The sequence below is a fragment of the Magnolia sinica genome, chromosome 15 (assembly GCF_029962835.1).
Source record: "Magnolia sinica isolate HGM2019 chromosome 15, MsV1, whole genome shotgun sequence".
NCBI lineage: Eukaryota > Viridiplantae > Streptophyta > Magnoliopsida > Magnoliales > Magnoliaceae > Magnolia > Magnolia sinica.
In genome coordinates this window covers 16,745,344-16,765,202 of record NC_080587.1, presented here as the reverse complement: position 1 = coordinate 16,765,202, position 19,859 = coordinate 16,745,344, and the positions used below count along the sequence as shown (strand labels likewise).

General features: G+C 37.3%; 1 protein-coding gene across 3 annotated transcripts; it reads right to left on the bottom strand.

Annotated features, from left to right (window-relative positions):
* Positions 1-3,390: 3,390 nt before the first annotated feature.
* Positions 3,391-9,727, bottom strand: LOC131227593 (exocyst complex component SEC15A). 3 transcript variants are annotated; one of them, XR_009162377.1, is made up of 3 exons: positions 6,667-9,726; positions 5,111-5,288; positions 3,391-3,611 (listed from the first exon to the last, which is right to left on the bottom strand). XR_009162377.1 is itself a non-coding variant. In XM_058223401.1 (2 exons), exon 1 carries the CDS (start codon positions 9,038-9,040, stop codon positions 6,674-6,676), a length of 2,367 nt encoding a protein of 788 aa, XP_058079384.1. In that variant the 5' UTR covers positions 9,041-9,727; the 3' UTR covers positions 3,391-3,644; positions 6,667-6,673. The 3 variants fall into 3 exon arrangements, 2 of the variants coding, with proteins under 2 accessions (XP_058079384.1, XP_058079383.1); XM_058223401.1 differs by lacking the exon at positions 5,111-5,288 and having other exon boundaries at positions 3,391-3,644; positions 6,667-9,727; XM_058223400.1 differs by lacking the exon at positions 5,111-5,288 and having other exon boundaries at positions 6,667-9,724.
* Between the last annotated feature and the right edge of the window lie 10,132 nt (positions 9,728-19,859).

Sequence of the window (19,859 nt, the reverse complement as noted above, 5' to 3'; positions counted from 1 at the left end):
AACTTTATTGTGTTTTCTCGCTCATGAAAACAGTGTTGGAGGCTATATGAATGGCTGCTTGATTGACACAATACAACGGAACTAGAAGACAGACGTCAACACCAAATGGCTAAGCAGAGCAAAGTAGATGATCTCACAAGAACGCCCTCCAAGCAACTAGGAGTAAAACGCCAACGACGGGCCTGGAGACCGAGATACATCAACAGTCTTTACACAATTCCCTTTTCAATTTCATCTCTCTCTCTCTCTCTCTCTCTCTCTCTCTCTCTCTCATCAATTAATGACTTGGGATTCTCTCTCATCAATTAATGACTTAGGATTCTAACAAATTTGTTTACCATTGCATCGGGCATGTTAGTCAATCTTCAACTACCATTGCACCTAAGCCCAATCGCCTACCATTTCAATGACTTTTGATTCTTACCTACTTTTTATTCCATGTATTTCACCTTCAATTTCAATTGTCTTCACCTCTCTCTCTCTCTCTCTCTCTCTCTCTCTCTCTCTAGAACACTGGCATATTCTGTTTAATCAAAGAAAACAAACATAATATAATATTATCCTTTTGGGTTGTTCAGACAGCATTAGACTGCTGGGGAAAAAAAAAGACACCTCTCTAGAACACTGGCATATTCTGTTTAATCAAAGAAAACAAACATAATATAATATTATCCTTTTGGGTTGTTCAGACAGCATCAGACTGCTGGGAAAAAAAAAAAAAAAAGACACCGTACTTGCGAAGATAAGATCAATTATATTCCTAATTTATCTAATGGGCCTGTAATTGAGGTCACCATTTGGTAATGCCACCCACACATAGATTAGACAAAGGCTGCTCCATAGGAAATTATTAGCTTAATTAGCTTCTTGATAAACATGATTAATCAGTCATCGAAAAAAAAAATCTGAAAGAAGCCATGCTGTTTCCATTGATCAATCCAACTCAGTTCATTTGACATTAATCGCAGACTTTCTAAGATTAGATGAAATTGGTCTAGTCAATCCACACAATCAGCAGCAACAAAAAATGTGGGCTGACAAAATCGTGGCCCATGCAAAATCATCGGAGAAGGCTTCTCCTGTATGTGACTTCATCGATGACACAAACAATCAACAGCGATATTATACTGATACAGGTATGGGGATAAAACAATCTTTTAAATTCTGAATCCCGGGATATGAATACTGCTAGGATTAGTACAACTAGTAAGTATACAACTAGAAATTTTCATCTATGACACGAACAATCAATAGAAATATTATACTGATATAGGTACGGAGATGCAACAATCTTTTAAATTCTGAATTCTGGGATATGAATACAGCTCAGATTAGTACAACTAGTAAGTATACAACTTGAAAATGTTGGCCGACAAAATCGTGGCACGCATTACATTCTTGGGTCATCTCATATGTGTTTTCATCAATTGCATGTACTGTCAATAGAGATATTTCTAGTACAAGTATGGCTATTGAATGCGGAAAGGATCTGATAACAACGATCTTTTCAGGATTGGTAATAAGCATTTTATTAAACGAAAGTGCAAAGGATATGAAATCAACCAAGGAAGAATACATAAAACTAAAATCGGCAATCGAATTAGCCTCTCTCAGAGCAAGACAAAAATTAACCTTCAAAAAAGAAATCTCGGGATAATATGATCTACAAGAAATGTCCACTTCCAAGAGGCTGGCACAATAGCATTTCTAGAATTTCCTTCAATGGTGTGGGGCGGAGGGGCCCATTGATCTTCGATGGCCCAAATTCTTAGGATGTGGGTGCAGAGAGGATTAATTGTATTAATGAGTATGATCATGTTATCATGTTTCGGTTGCAACATCAAAAGTTGGGGTTGTATGCTATGGGATTCACATATAGGCTTTGTTTGGATTGGTGGAAATCAGATTTACTGTGGAAAAGAAAGCCCTTTCTGTAGATGTGACGTTTTCCACTAACTGGGACAATAAAGTAACCCGTGGAAAACTGTTTCCTAACAATGATTTTCTTTTGAAAAATGGGTGTTTTACTTTTCCTGACCCCAAAAAGAGAGAGAGAGAGAGAGAGAGAGAGAGAGAGAGAGAGAGAGAGAGAGAGAGAGAGAAAAGAGAAAAAAGAAAAACAAAGAAGCAAAACTTGATAATCCTCATTTCCACACTTTTTGAGAGAAATTTCACTTTTTGACCATTGACCATTCCATATTTTCCTGAGAATCACAAACACTAAAACACTTCTTAAAATTCTTTTCCGTGGATTTCCGCATCCATGGTTTTCCTCAAATATGATGTTTTTATTTCCATCTCTACCTTTTCAATTCCACCAATCCAAACAGGCCTTAATTGGTATGGAATTGCATTCGGTCCCATGCAAATTCCATCCAGCGTTTGGAAATGACCGGAATGATTGGATTAATTCAGGTATCATATCATCTGGTCCCAACAATAGACATTGCGGGATTTCTGATGGATTTCAAAATCCACATCTATGGGCCCCACGTTGATGCATGTGTTTTATCCACGTTGTCCATCCATATGCGCCCTTTACATGTGGCATTCGAGTAGCATGTGTGTACAGGTGACCGGAATCATTTGTGGAATTTGATCTGTTGATTACAATTCCATGGTCCACCAAACGCGGGTTTCACTTAATATAGTGCTTTTCCCATAGGACGAATTTGATCCCAAATGTGGGATTGGACAGTCAAAATATCATGGTATTTCCAGACATGCAATCATTGTGCAATAATGGTGTTCATTCCATCTAATACAATTCCATACCATTTAATCCCATGTTTAGATTCTAAAGACCTCAAAGTTCTAGACCTACAAATCCCTGCCAACCCGGAGTTAAAATCACAAGGACGGAGGATCCGATAGATTCTACAAAGACACTGGAAAGTGATATAATACAAACATTTGTGCTCTTGACTCCTATTGACAGATCCACGAAATGCTCACTCCTATTGAAAACTAACGAATGAATGGGGTGATTTACATAATTTCCACTGCCCTATGAAATTACAAAATAAACTGATCGGCGACAATAAGTCTATATCAAGGGTTGAACCTATGGCTCAATTGGATGGTGCTTTTACATGTTGCAATTATGAAGTTGGATTCTATCTTAGCAGACTCCTATTTAAGTATTGCAATTTTGAAGTTGCATTCTTAGTATACTCCTTAAAAAGGTCTGCCATGTCATCATCATCATAGCTTTTCCCAAGTAGTTGAGGTTTCTTTCTTTTTCTCATATGATCGTTTGGAAAAAGTTCAACGACTAGCTGTGACTAGGCCACATTCATAAAGTCGGTAGACCATGAATCGTCCATGGGTTAAGATAACGCAGACCCAACTTTCTTAACCATCTCATCAGTAACCTAGAAATGGATACTATGAAAAAAGGAATAACCCACATTCAATGTGCAAAAAATCATTTCCAGTGGACGACTAAAGATCCTTCAATTAGTATTAGCCAAGGTGGTGTCACTCACATATGATTGAACAGGTTCTCATCCAAGTAGGTCGTGTGTGGATTTGGAATCAAGACAAGATCTGGACCGTTCATCTCGAGCAGCCGTTCATGAAGTTACAAATATGCGAAAGACCGCTCCGCTCTGCATCCATGTATCAACGCAACCAGTCGGAATCTGGAGAAACATAGAGTAGATAATCTGAGAATTTGGAAAGCTTTAATGATCAAAGGAAGAGTTCAAAACCCAAATCCAAATTCAGGACCAGAAAAGCTTCAAAACTATAGCACTTATGCCATGCGCCTCTATGATTGAAACAGAGAAAGAGTTACTAAGAGATGAAGGCGTGTATGTAGTTTTTGTTGGATCAATGGCCATGTAGCCCTATTGATCTTGACCATTCATGGTGGAGGCCTGGTTAATCACCACAATGGTCAATTAATCCATATCTTTAAAATCGCTTTTAACATATTATCAATATCGTAAATGATATTTTATTTCGTAAGATCCATTTTCAACGGTTCAATCAAAGGTGGTTTGCAGGTGATTGCGTGCATCCGCAGGGATTACCGGATTAGTCCTGCCTTAAAAAAAGGGGTGGGGATACCCTATCGTCATTTAAATAAATAAATAAAAGTTTAAATCAAAGGTTAATGAAGATTAGCATTTCCAAAGCATGAGGGGGGGATTTCTCTTTGGAGTATTGAAGATCCAACCGTTAGGAATGTGGATCAGAGTCTATTACAGGGGATTAGCAAACCCACTGCAAACCACTGGAGTAAACACAAGGAAAATAAAGTAAATCATGAGAAAAAACCTAAGAAAATCCTACAGTCAGGAAGAGCAAACCTCCAAGAAATTCCCAGGCTCACAACACCTCTCTCTTTATCTTTTGGAAGCTGATCAAAATGCAAAGTATTGTTGAAAATATAATTTGAAAATAAAAAATATATTTGAGAAATGTCTAGAAAGTGTCTTTTGAGTTTCCTAGGTAATTAATGCTTATTATAGAAAGTTGTAGTGCATTTACTCTTGTATGTAGATCATTCCTCAAGAGTCTATAAAAAGGGTCTTCATGTGCATGGAGGAAACAACCAAAATAAGAAGAAAAATCCTCCCTTCCAACAATTCAAAGCATTGTAATATCTACTTTCATAATTCAAAACATTCAAAAGCATTCTATTTGCAATACTGCAAGTCCAAAAAATCTCTTCTTCCTCTCTTCTCCAACAAGTATCATGTATGTTATGATAAATCCATGCAATGACACCACACAAATAAATTTCTGCATCTCAATAATCTCTACCAGAAAGTATCCTATGTATCATTTCATAACATCAATGCATTGCAATTCCCATACAAACTCATAGTATTGGAATGTATCATCAATAGCTCCTCTCTATGGATATTTTAAATCAAATCCATAGTTCAAAAACCCAAAAACTTAGACTCAATGTTCAGCTCGGTCGAGTTGACTCAAACCCTCAACATAATATTTAATTATTATAAATTGTAAATAATTAGGAATGTTAGTAAGTATTTAAAATAGTTAGATTTAATTATTGTAAATTATAAATAATTAGGATGGTTGGAAAGTATTTAAAATAGTTAGATTTAGTAGTATACAACAACACCATTATTACCCAATTGCTTAAGGGTGTAGGTTGCTTGGTTGAGCTTGAAGCTTCAAATCTCACTCTTGCCTTATATTTTCAATAAAATCTTGGCTTTCATAAGACGAATGACTTGGTTCAAGTCATGGAGACGCATTGCATAGAGTTTCCCAGGTACCCGGCTCGAAATCTCCACGAGCTGACTCAGCTGAGTTTCAAGTCGATTCAGCGAGCTTTAGAACAATGATTGAATCCAATATCATACAACGGTCGAGAAATTCATACAGAACTATATTAATTGATTTGAACCATCTATGTACTCTACCCACTCTTCATGGACCATTATGCTACTAATACTCTCATTGCATGATGATCCTAATCATCCCAACAATTTTCCTTTTTGTAACCATCCATTGTCAGATGCTTAAGATCATCATATCAAAGTGATTTTTCAGATCTTTCTTATGGGCTATCTGGTTCGTGGATTCAATCTTTCTTACTACATCTTTGACCGTCCATTCTGCAACCCATTGCTTGTTCTGGTTATGATCATCTGATGACCGTGATGTTCAGCTTGGTGGCCCATGAAGAGAGAATTAGACTAGTTGAACCATCTAGAGTACCCATGTTTCAAATATGACTATATGCATATTAAAGTAGCTGTGCAAAGATCATTTCCCAGTGAATATATGAAGCCAACAAGGGATGACCCCACCTTTTGGTAATATGAGCTGTTCATCTGCAAGGCCCCATCACAGTATATGCAATGCTCCAATATCTCCCTTGCATGATTATCTAACTGGCTGACCATTGGCTTGCAGATGAACATCATAGCTAATGGTCTGCTTTTAAGAGGATGGGGGCTGCAAATTGCATGGTTAGGATTATCCAATTCGGGATTCTTGGGGCATCTACCATCCACAATAGGGTCCACATATGAGCAGTTTGGATCACCAAAAGGTTGGCTACACGTACAGTTCGTTGGGTATTGTACAGTGTATATTCCTCTTTAAAAACATAAACCTTCATGGATCTATAAAGAAATAAATATAACTAAATCATATGGACAAAACCCACTTGATACTTCAATCAGATATCTACAAAAAAAACAAGCCTCTTGATTTGAAAATTCCAAATTCCATCACTACATTCTACAATCCTATGCTGTTACGAGTTAGGACCTCTCACAAATAGATATGATCTGCATTTTGTCCTGACTTAAAGAAATTACTATGGAGCATGCAAACGAAGGAAACAGAGAATAATCATTTCCATCCTAAATTTACTGAAATGCTGAAAAGCTATGGAGGAACGAAAAATAGGATCCAAAGCTGCATTTAAAACCACTATTCAATCCGAAGTTGTGTTCAAATCCGCAATTCAATTGCGTTGCAATAATTAGTTCAATAAAGTGGAAATGACCAAATAATTACAGTTGCATTCCGTAGGATTCCAACTTGAAAATAATCACAATTCGGAGGCTATTCTCTCAATATGAATTTTAGGGGAGATCTGCATTTGGGTCATTTCCACTTATTGAACTTAGGGTGGTACTGATACATCCAAAGGCAGTCTAAATAACATACTTGGGTCTTAATTGAAATCTCTCAATCTTTTCTTCAACATGTCCATTGATTTCTTGCGAGCATTCTGCTTTGTATTCCGGTTCGAGAGGCTACCAAACAGCCTATCTGGTGCATCCTTGAATTTCTCACAAATGGTGGCCACCTTTTTATAATCCAATGCCCTGTAGTGTCTCTCCCTTATCACAGGATTCATGAAATTCTCAGGTTGGTTGCTCAACAGAAGGTTCATCAGTTGGCGGGCCTCTACCAAGCAATCTCTCAGATTGCCTTCCTTGTGGACCTCGCTAAAGCCGTCACTGTAACACCTCTCATCTGCAAAAGATTCCAACCGTTTCAAATCACTATCAATGCCTATGATCGCGCTAATGCTAAACCTTTTGATGCTTTCGTTGAGAAGAACATTCACATAGGAGCCAGAGATATGCTCTAGTGCCTGAGTTCCTATCATGTGCAATACATCCAATGGCAGGATTTGTTGCGCTGTGGACATCAACGTGTCGAGGTAAATCACCAGCTCGTTTATGTACTTGTTCCCATTTGGCGGGGCTTCGTCGGCAATCCAATTGACATTTTCAGTGAGGGACATTATCTCATCCACCTTTGAGTTCGCCAGTCTCAATAATGCGTGGTAGGCCTCCTCCCGTGAAGTCTTCAGAGCCGTGCGGGCAGCTAAACTAGCATGAGGCCTTTCCGCGACACGGACGGGGATACCACACAGATGGGCTGCGTGCCGCAAGAAAATGACACAAGCCTGCTCAAAAACAGTTATGTTGGCTGCGATCTGCATCGCTTGGGACACGCCCGTGGCGCTACTATGGATCGAATTCAATAGAGCCTCATTCAAAATTTCAATTGAGAGCTTGTCGATATACTTCTTAACAATGTCGTAAACATTCATCTGCCCCCCATATGATAAGTAGTTCACGGAATCCTCAATGAATGACCGTACGATGCGGCATGTGTCGGGAACTGAAGAAGAGAAGGGTGCAACATACGGGAAAGCTGGCATCATATCCGAAGTTTGAAGATGGAATGATACAACATTCATGTTGTATTCATACTCTTTCCTCATTATCATTTGTTCGTATGTATCATTTGCGAGAATATCAAGCATTTGCTTCCGACATTCTTCAAGAAGAAGCTCATGGTACTTGTTTCTACTACTGTCAAGAATCTCAAGTAATGGCGTTACTTGGTACCCGCACTGTCGAAGAGTTGCACATAGGAGAGTGACATAGTCTTTTATCAAGAGAAGATGGCTCGCAGCATCCATATTTGAGAAGTTCTCTTCCAAAACCGACGTCATTTTTGCGATGGCCGTATCCCATATTGTCTCCACCTGGCTTGTTGACAGCAAATTGCCCGTAGTCCGCAACACCCGATCTTCTACTATGAAATATCCCGCAATTTGAGAGAAGAACGTCTGATGGGATTCGAGGAATGGCTGCATCAATGAGATCTGCAAGTCCAAATTCAGCTGCATTAGCCGATTTTTATAGTAGTAATCACGAAACTGTTCTTCAATGCCAAGACAGGTGTGGATATGGTGGGCTCGATAGACGGGCGTGAGGTCGAACTTGAGAACCAAGTCTTCATCGATCTCCTCAACGTCCAAGGTGTACACGCAATTCCCTTCCCCCAGCCGGCTCTGTTCTTCGACTTCCCTTTGGCGGGCCCGCATCTCCTCGTCTCTTTGGCGAGTGGATGCTGCTTGCCCAATCGCCGACTGCCCGATTTCCCTGGCTTTGCTCCGAACTTGGACAAGCCAGTCATTGAACTCGCTACTTACTTTTTTTTCGATATGTGATTTTATCACTGGTATTTGCTTCTCGATCACCTTCCGAAGAGCCTTGACAGGGATGTTCGGCAAGTAGTCCTTGATCAGGTCCAATGTCTTCAATGCAGGGTGAAACCGACTGTTGGATACATGTTCATTGCACTTCACACACAGGTCTGCGACTTGAACGCACACCTTCGACATTTGTATGGCTTCTGTTATGTTTTCTTTGATCGAAGATGATTCAAGGAGCTCTTCGAGCTTTACGAGAAGAGAGCTCCCGACATCTTGGAGCCGAAAATTCTCGCCTGAGAGCGCATTCTTCAGCTCATCAGCATCAACCAAGACGCCTCGCAGCTCATCGACCGCAACAATGAACTCCTCATAATGTAGCTTACAAAGCTCCTCGATCTCGACCTCCTTCTTCTTCCCGACAATCTTAAGCTGGTGCAAGAGGGTCTCAGGCTTTCCGATTTCAAACGCATGCCGGACGATGGGACCTACATCCTCCCCATTCCCTATCAAAGTGGCAATGGCCGATTCGTCGCCACCATTGCCATTCTCCGTAACAGTTCTCCTCTTGGGTTTTGCGTGCATGGTTTTGAACACCCCTGCAAGATCAAGAACAATATGAAAAGTTGAAGGCCCATTTCATCAAAAAGCAAGACAATAAATCTGATTTTGCCAAATGAAGTAATTATAAAATTTGAAAACCATGATATTGATTGGATTCTTGAAAGTCATGCAATTGCAATTTGGAGCTAGGCCCTTGCTCTGAATGCTAAGGAAATTACATTTGGTTATTTACTCCTTCAACAATTTCCAGTTCATTAGACTAGTAATTGTAACTCAATTCAAATCCATGGTGCGTCCAAACACCCTGTATGTGACACAAAAAGTGTTAAATTCATTCAACCCCACCAAACAATTAGTCCATAAAAGAAAAGTTCATTTTAAATTCAAAAGGGTCTCCAAACAAGATAAACTGTCAACAAACATAGAAAAATTACAAAGAAAAAAAAAAAAAAAAATTGGTTCCATGAAAAGAGAGAAAAAATCAGCCTATATCTAAATATAGGTTTCCTTAAACAGAATCAACAGGTGAAGAAGACAAATCCAAAACAAAATGTGAAGGTTACTCGTGTTTGCAAATACACATGCCAACATACTAGACATGAGCGAAATGTGAACCATATTACTCCTAAGATGGGCCACATTACTACATTGTATACGAACCGTTAATCACTTTTTTCAACCATGCATTTGCTTCATACACATGCCAACAATCCAACAAGCAGACCAGCTTAATTGTTTATATTGTAAATATAGTGCAGGCAACTTGCCTAAGAATGGAAACGATCTCACACACATGGTCTCCATTGATAGAATTCTAATTATCAAACTTAAAGAGAGAAAGAGAGAAGGGTATCAACGATGGGCAACCTATGCCCACTTTTTTCCGGTGGTGTGGCCCACTCAAAGCCCACTCAAACTTTAGATCTGCCTCATTTAGGTTGACATCCTAACATAAGCCAATACAATAGATGTAGGGTTTATATGTTGCATAGTCATTACAGTGGACCCTAAGGAGCCTTTGTCACACAGGTTCTCTAAAAGACGCCTTCTATGCGGGACTACAAACAATGAAGATACGTGATGCAGGCAAGTTGCAGGAAGGATTTGAAAGTAGAAAAATGCTCTTTGAAAAAGCAAACTTACTCCTTATTCTAGGGTTAAAATTGGCCAAACCTAAAATCCAACAACATTTTCCATTCCTAAAGTGCCCTACCTTCCTTTAAAATGTCTTCCCACATTCAAAAGTTATTTGCCCTACCAAACTAGTTGTGGGGGCCAAAATGTCCAAAAGCTGCTCGCATTATACATAGTATGTGGGCCCCACCGTGATGTGTGTTGAACATCTACCCCACCAGTCAGATGCATCATTCCGTGGTGCGCCACGGGCTTAAAAATCAGTTCAAATCCATGACTTAGGTGGGCCACACCACATACAACAGTTGAGAGGGGTTACCCACCCATTAAAATCTTCACGATCATTTATTAGGCCCACCGAGATGTGGTTCAAAAATCCAAACCATCCATTGTGTGTGTCCCGCTTGGATGAGGGACCAGACCAAGTTTCAAACGCATCCAAAATTCAGGTGGGCTCCACCAAGTGCTTTTATTTGTTTTAGGCATGTCTTCACATGGTTTTAGATGGTATGGCCCACCTGAGTTCCGTATACAAATAATTTTAGGATATCCCATAACCTAAAGGGGACCCATCAAATGGACGGTGTTGATATCCAATGCACATCACGGTGGGGCCCACACAGCTCAACTTCATACGATTTGCAATTCAATACAATTCAACCCCTATTCTGATTAACAATACGATAACAATTTTGACAACATTGAACTGGAGGAAAGAAACAAATATTTTCATCAAAATCCATTTAAGTACCATTTCCCAGATATATATATACGATTTGCAATTCAATACAATTCAACCCCTATTCTGATTTACAATACGATAACAATTTTGACAACATTGAACTGGAGGGAAGAAACAAATATTTTAATCAAAATCCATTTAAGGACAAATGGGTTTCTATTCAATCAGGTGTAAAAATCATTTTAACTCTCACCCATCAACCTCAACAAAGAAAACTGAAAACCCATTCATCAAAACGCAATAGAAATGAATACAAACAACACCCAAATGAAAATAGAACACAGGAAAAATCATTTTCATCAAACCCGACATTCACACACAAAAGAGATTGTGTTCTACTCAAACGAAGCATCAATCCATATAGAAATATATATTCAGAAAAAAAAAAATCAGAACATATATATATATATATATATATATATATAATCCTTATATATTTTATTTTTGTTCAAATGTTTTTGTACTTACAGTTGAAGAAAAGGGGCTCTTTCCTTCTTTTGCCAAAGTTCTTAGAAATCAAACTACATAAAGATAGACATAGAGCCAGACCCTGACACACCACCGGACTGGGATTGCATAGTGTAGAACACAGACAGAACCGAGGTCAGTACTGTGTTGACATGGCAAAGCTCTGTGGGCCCCACCATGATGTATGTGTTATATTCACACCTTCCATTGATTTTTCCAGATCATTTTCAGTGCTGAGCCCAAAAATGAGGCAGATCCAAAGCTCAAGTGGACCACACCACAGGAAAGAGTGGGGATTGAACACCTACCATTGAAAACTTCTTGGGGGCCACAGAAGTTTTGGATCAAGCTGATATTTGTGTTTTCCCTTCATCCAGGTCTGTGTAACCTTATGAACAGGTTGGATGGATAATAAACATCATGGTGGGCCCTAGGAAGGTTTCAACAGTCTGCATCATTGTCCCCACTGCTTTCTATGGTGTGTCCCAATTGAGATTTGGATCTGCCTCATTTATGGGCTCATGATCTGAAATGATCCGTCAAAATTGATGGACGGTGTGGATATAACACATACATCACAGGGGGGCCCACAGGGCTATCTCTCTTCAACACACTACCAACCTCAGTGCTGTGTTCTACACTACACAATCCGAGTAAGCCACTACCGACCTCCATGGTGGCAGGAGTCTGTGGGCCCCTCCGTGATGTATTATCCACACCGTCCATCCGTTATGGCATCTCATTTTAGGCCATCAGCCCAAAATTGAAGCATATCCAAAGCTAAAGTGGACCACACCACTGCAAAAAAAGGGGATTGAACGCCTACCGTTGAAAACTTATTGGGGACCACCATACCACTAGTGTTCTATATCCTAAACAATTAATTTGGTCCACCCAATTGGGTGGTCAGATGTGCACTATTGATTAGAATTCTTTCAATTAAGCTAGTTTGCTCGTGGGCTGTGCCGAAACAGTTATGTAACGGCCGTAGTATCGGCACACCCCGTTATGCGATTCGGGTTTGAATCGGGCACTCCCGAAAAACAGCACTGTAACAGCCGATTCTGGGGCTGTAATGATCACCTCCCAAAAAAAAAAAAAAACGCTAAGGCTGAGTGAGATGCATCTTCTTCAAGGAAAGTGTACTTGAGGATGGGAAAGCTCCAAAAGGGAAGAAAGCTCTCTCTCTCCGCCCTCCCTCTCTCTCTCCGTCTTCTCGAAAGATTACTAAGCAACGGATGCAGATTGGTTGAAGACTCGGTCACCCTTGTGACCTGACTTTGTGGGGCCCACCCTGATGTATTTGTTTCATCTAGGCCATCCATCTGTTTTTTCTGCTCACTTTGGGGCATGATTCCAAAAAAACAAGGCAAATTCATAGTCAAATGGACCACACGATAGGAAATACTGGTGATTGAACTCCTATCGTTGAAAACTTCTTGCGGGCCACAAATTTTGGATCACACTAATATTTGTGTTTTGCTTTCGTCCAAGTATGTGTGACCTTGTGAATAGGTTGGATGGCTCATAAACGTCTTGGTGGGCCCTAGGAAGTTTCAACGGTGGGCATCAGTGTCCCCACTGTTTCTTGTGGTGTGATCCACTTGAGCTCTGGATCTACCTCATTTTTTTTTTTAGTAGGGATGGATGGCCGAAGTGGATGAAATACATGCAATACGGACGCCTCACAGCGTCCCTGATGACCGAGTCCAGAGGTAGTATCTCCGGCCTTTTTCAAATAAACGGTCCAGCCGGTTGAACTATAAGTTACGTCCAGCAGAAGATAACTTCTAACCACTCATGTATGTGAGAGATCTACTCCATCTAATAGGTTTTCCTCATCACGAGGATCACCTTTTGAAAAACTCAGAAATATTCACTTAATGAATCGGCCACACTTGTACTTTTTACTATTTATCAAGATAAAATATTTGTTTATGGTGTGGATCATCTTATGAGTAGATATAGAAGTTATTTGCTAGCTTGATCATAACTTGTGGTCTAACTTATTTGACTAGTAAACTACTCTAAACTTGACATGTAGTAAATTAAATTACACCAATTAAAATGTGGAGCCCATTTTTTATAAGTCATAATTCCAAAATAAGATTGTTTAAATGATCATAATGGTTGATTTATTACACTTGTTTGTTCAAATAATATCAATGGATATTTTAACTATTTATTGTATAATAAATGGCCACCATCATGTAGTTGGATGATGAAATAGGCATAATCTAGGGCTGATTGCATTAGTGGGAGTAGTATTATGGATTGTATGAATTTTAGACCCATTTTTGGGTATCTGAAAAGTCTCCCAAATTAACAACATTATTCATTTGAATATAAATTTTTTTATTTTTTATTTTATTTGAAGAAATGATGTTAAATATTTAGAGATGTGCATTAGTAAGATGAGTTACATAATGTACATAAATTTTAGACTAATTTGAGGTCACTCTAAGTGTGTGTTTGGTTTATAAAATAATCAACTATGCCGAGACAATACTCTTATTAAAGAGTGGACCATTATACCATTATAAACATGTTTAAAATCATGAAAAAAAAAAAAAAAAACATATTTAGAATCTTCTCATTATTTTGATTTTTTTTCTTCAAAAATTAACTATAACATTCCTTAATGGCAATTACACTTGTATAATATATCAATAATGATAGAGACCATTACCGCTATTGCATACCTTGACTTTTCGTTAAATGAGTGGGATGTGTATGAAATAAATGCATGGTTGAAAAATGTGATTAACGATTCACATACAAATGTAATAATGCAGCCAAACTTAGAAGTAGTATATGTAGGAATTTTTGGATATGTAAATTCATAATTATGAAAATTTATAATTAAAATTAATTGTAAAAAGAAACTAAAACAAAATTAGAATAAGGATGAATTTAGAAAACTTATTTAATTTGAGGCACGATGAAAGTAACTTGGCTTGAAATTAATTTGTTCTCCTTTGGATGATGCCCGTAATGCAACATGAATACTGGACAACCAATCTCTAGGATGCCCTCAAATGTTGTCTTGTCACACCGATGCATTCGAGATACGAAGACCCAAACCGTCACTGTATGTCTAACCCGACGACTGAACTAAATGAAATTATGACACAGATTCGAAGTGAAAGAGAGAGAGCCGAAAGATTGAACTTAATTAAAAATTCAGAACCAGAGAAGTTCATTATATAGACTTCAAAGGTTGCCCCGAATGAGTGTATACGCACTCATATCAACAGTCATGGCTGTTGAGTTTTTTTAAGAAGTCTTTTCAATTTTCGGTTTTGTTCAGAAATACAAAACAAATAATCATTGCAAATCGAAATTTCAAAAGGCAATAAATTTTTTAGGCTCGCAAGTATATTCATGCGCACACAAACCACAATACACCACACCGCGTCCACAACCACAGCTCAGCCCGACGCGCATGTCCCCCCCCCCCCCCCCCCAATAAAAATAATAATAATAATAATAATAATCATTACAAATCGAAATTTCAAAAGCCAATAAAATTTTTAGGCTCGCAAGTATATTCGCGAGTGCGCAAACCACAATACACTGAACTGCGCCCACAGCTCAGCCTGACGCGCATGCCCCAGCCGTTTGCAAATAACAATAATCTAAAATTTTCAATAGGAATTAAATCATGTATCTTGATAATAGCTTTAGGAAGCTTCTTTTTTATTTTAGTCTCGTTAATTATTAATTTTTTTTCTTATTTTCTTTCTTTTTCTCACATTATACTAATATCCTACACACGATCATTTTCATAACAAAGGGTCCCACCATCCTTAATGCACTAACAATTTCTCCATTTGTCCATTATGTAACAAAAACCTGACCTAAGACCATGTCATGGTCCATACCAATAACATACCAAAACAATAAAAAAAATATTAAATGTCAAATTAAAACTCTTGTGTTAAATTCTTTATTTATTGTAATTTAAAATTTAATATAATTAAAATTCTCATATTTAAGAAATTTAATTATTAAGATTTAGATTGAATTTTTTCAATAATAATTAAATACAAATTAAAATAATTATTTAATATTTAAAAAAATTAAGTTTATGTTAATTAATTACTAAAGTTGAAAAAATGATTAATTATTGATCGTAAGTGAGATGGATCTTCTTCAAGGAAAGCGTACCTGGGGATTGGAAAGCTCCGAAGGAGAAGAAAGTTCTCTCTCTCTCTCTCCGCCCTCTCTCTGAAAGATTACTAAGCAACAGACATGGATTGGCTGGAGACTCAGTCACCCTCGTGACCCGACTTTTGTGGGGCCCACCCTGTCCGCTCACTTTGGGACATGATCCCTAAAAACAAGGCAAATTCATAGTCAAGTGGACCACACGACAGGAAATACTGGTGATTGAAATCCTACCGTTGAAAACTTCTTGCGGGCCACAAATTTTGAATTACACTAATATTTGTGTTTTGCTTTTGTCTAGGTATGTGTGACCTTGTGAACAGGTTGGATGGCTAATAAACGTCTTGGTGGGCCCTAGGAAGTTTCAACGGTGGGTATCAGTGTCCCCACTGTTTCTTGTGGTGTGGTCCACTTGAGCTTTAGATTTGCCTCATTTTTTTTATTAGGGATGGACGGCCGAAGTGGATGAAATACATGCAATACGGACGCCCCACAGCGTCCCTAGTGACCGGGTCTAGAGGCAGTATCTCCGGCCTTTTTCAAATAGAAGGTCCAGCAGGTTGGACTATAAGTTAGGTCCATCAAAAGATAACTTTCAACCACTCATGCATGTGAGAGAACCACTCCATCTAATAGGTTTTCCCCATCATGAGGATCACCTTTTGAAAAACTCAGGAATATTCACTTAATGAATTGACCACAATTGTACTTTTTACTATTTATCAAGATAAAATATTTGTCCATGGTGTGGATCATCTTATGAGTAGATATGGAAGTTATTTGCTAGCTTGATCATAACTTGTGGTCTAACTTATTTGACTAATAAACTACTCTAAACTTGACATGTAGTAAATCAAATTACACCAATTAAAATGTGGAGCCCATTTTTTATAAGTCATAATTCCAAAATAAGATTGTTTAAATGATCATAATGGTTGATTTATTACACTTGTTTGTTGAAATAATACCATTAGATATTTTAACTATTTATTGTATAATAAATTGCCACCATCATGTAGTTAGATGATGAAATAGGCATAATCTAGGGTTGATTGCATTAGTGGGAGTAGTAGTATCATGGATTGTATGAATTTTAGGCCCATTTTTGGGTATCCGAAAAGTCTTTCAAATTAACAACATTATTCATTTGAATATAAATTTTTTTTTATTTTTTTATTTTACTTGAAGAAATGATGTTAAATATTTAGGAATATGCATTAGTAAGATAAGTGACATAACTTACATAAATTTTAGACTAATTTGAGGTCACTCTAAGTGCGTGTGTGGTTAATAAAATAATCAACTATGCCGGACAATATTCTTATTAAAGAGTGAACCATTATATCATTATAAACATGTTAAAAACCATGAAAAAAAAAATATATTTAGAATCTTCTCATTATTTTGATTTTTTTCTTCAAAAATTAACTATAACATTCCTTAATAGCAATTACACTTGTATAACGGTCATTACATATATTAATAATGATAGAGACCATTACCGCTATTGCATACCTTGACTTTTCGTTAAATGGGTGGGATATGTATGAAACAAATGCATGGTTGAAAAATGTGATTAACGATTCACATACAAATGTAATAATGCAGCCAAACTTAGAAGTAGTATATGTAGGAATTTTTGGATATGTAAATTCGTAGTTATGAAAATTTATAATTAAAATTAATTGTAAAAAAATTAAAACAAAATTAGAATAAGGATAAATTTAGAAAACTTATTTGATTTGAGGCACGATAAAAGTCACTTGGCTTGAAATTGATTTGTTCTTCTTTGGACGATACCTGTAGTGCAACATGAATACTAGACAACCAATCTCCAAGATACCTTCGAATGTTGTCTTGTCACACCGATGCATTCGAGGTACGAAGACCCAAACTGTCACTATATGTTTAACCCGACGACTGAACCAAATGAAATTGTGATAGAGATTCGAAGTGATAGAGAGAGAGCTGAAAGATTGAACTTAATTAAAAATTCAGAACCAGAAAAATTCATTATATAGACTTCAAAGGTTGCCTCGAATGGGTGTTTATGCACCCATGTCAACAGTCATGACTGTTGAGTTTTTTTAAGAAGTCTTTTCAATTTTCGGTTCTGTTCAGAAATAAAAAACAAATAATCATTGTGAATCAAAATTTCAAAAGGCAATAAATTTTTTAGGCTCTCAAGTATATTCATGCGCGTGCAAACCATAATACACCACACTGCGTCCACATCCACAATTCAGCCCAACGCACATGCCCCCCCCTCCCAAAAAAAAAAATAATAATAATAATAATAATAATTGTTACAAATCGAAATTTCAAAAGGCAATAAAATTTTTAGGCTCGCAAGTATATTTGTGCGCGCGCAAACCACAATGCACTACACCGTGTCCTCAGCTTAGCCTGACACGCATGCCCCAGCCGTTTGCAAATAACAATAATATAAAATTTTCAATAGGAATTAAATCATACATCTTGATAATAGCTTTAGGAAGCTTCTTTTTTGTTTTAGTCTCCTTAATTATTATTATTATTTTTTCTTTTTTTCTTTCTTTCTCTCACACTATACTACTCATATCCTACACACGTCATTTTCATAACAAAGGGTCCCACCATCCTTAATGCACTAACAATTTCTCTATTTGTCCATTATATGACAAAAACTTAACCTAAGACCATGTCATGGTCCATACTAATAACATACCAAAATAATTAAGAAATATTACTTGTCAAATTAAAACTCTTGTGTTAAATTCTTTATTTATTATAATTTAAAATTTAATATAATTAAAATTCTCATATTTAGGAAATTTAATTATTAAGATTTAGATTGAATTTTCTCAATAATAATTAAATACAAATTAAAATAATTATTTAATATTTTAAAAATTAAGTTTATGTTAATTACTTACTAAACTTGAAACAATGATTAATTATTGATCGTAAATAAGATGGATCTTTTTCAAGGAAAGCGTACCTGGGGATTGGAAAGCGTACCTGGGGATTGGAAAGCTCTGAATGGGAAGAAAGCTCTCTCTCTCTCTCTCTCTCTCTCTCTCTCTCCGCCCTCCTTCTCTCTCTCCGTCTTTTCGAATGATTACTAAGCAACGGACGCGGATTGGCTGGAGACTCAGTCACCCTCGTGACCCGACTTTGTGGCGCCCACCCTGATGTATCTGTTTCATCTACGCCGTCCATTTATTTTTTCCGCTCACTTTGGGGCATGATCCCAAAAAACAAGGCAGATTCATAATCGAGTGGACCACACGACAGGAAATACTGGTGATTGAACTCCTATCGTTGAAAACTTCTTGCGGGCCATAAATTTTGGATCACACTAATATTTGTGTTTTACTCTCGTCCAGGTATGTGTGACCTTGTGAATAGGTTGAATGGCTAATAAACGTCTTGGTGGGCCCTAGGAAGTTTCAACAGTGGGCATCGGTGTCCCCACTGTTTCTTGTGGTGTGGTCCACTTGAGCTCTGGATCTGCCTCATTTTTTTATTAGGGATGGACGGCCAAAGTGGATGAAATACATGCAATACAGATGCCCCACAGCGTCCCTGGTGACCGGGTCTAGAGGCAGTATCTCCGGCCTTTTTCAAATAGAAGGTTCAGCCGGTTGGACTATAAGTTAGGTCCAGTAGAATATAACTTCCAACCACTCAGGTATGTGAGAGATCCACTCCATTTAATAGGTTTTCCCCATCATGAGGATCACCTTTTGAAAAACTCAGGAATATTCACTTAATGAATCAACTACACTTGTACTTTTTACTATTTATCAAGATAAAATATTTGTCTGTGGTTGGATCATCCTATGAGTAGATATGAAAGTTATTTACTAGCTTGATCATAACTTGTGGTCTAACTTATTTGACTAGTAAACTACTCTAAACTTGACATATAGTAAATTAAATTACACCAATTAAAATGTGGAGCCCATTTTTTATAAGTCATAATTCCAAAATAAGATTGTTTAAATGATCATAATGGTTGATTTATTACACTTATTTGTTGAAATGATACCATTAGATATTTTAACTATTTATTGTATAATAAATGGTCACCATCATGTAGTTGGATGATGAAATAGGCATAATCTAGGGTTGATTGCATTAATGGGAGTAGTTTCATGGATTGTATGAATTTTAGACCCATTTTTGGGTATTCGAAAAGTCTCCCAAATTAACAACATTATTCATTTGAATATAAATTTATTTTTATTTTTTTATTTTATTTGAAGAAATGATGTTAAATATTTAGGGATATGCATTAGTAAGATGAGTGACATAACTTACATAAATTTTACACTAATTTGA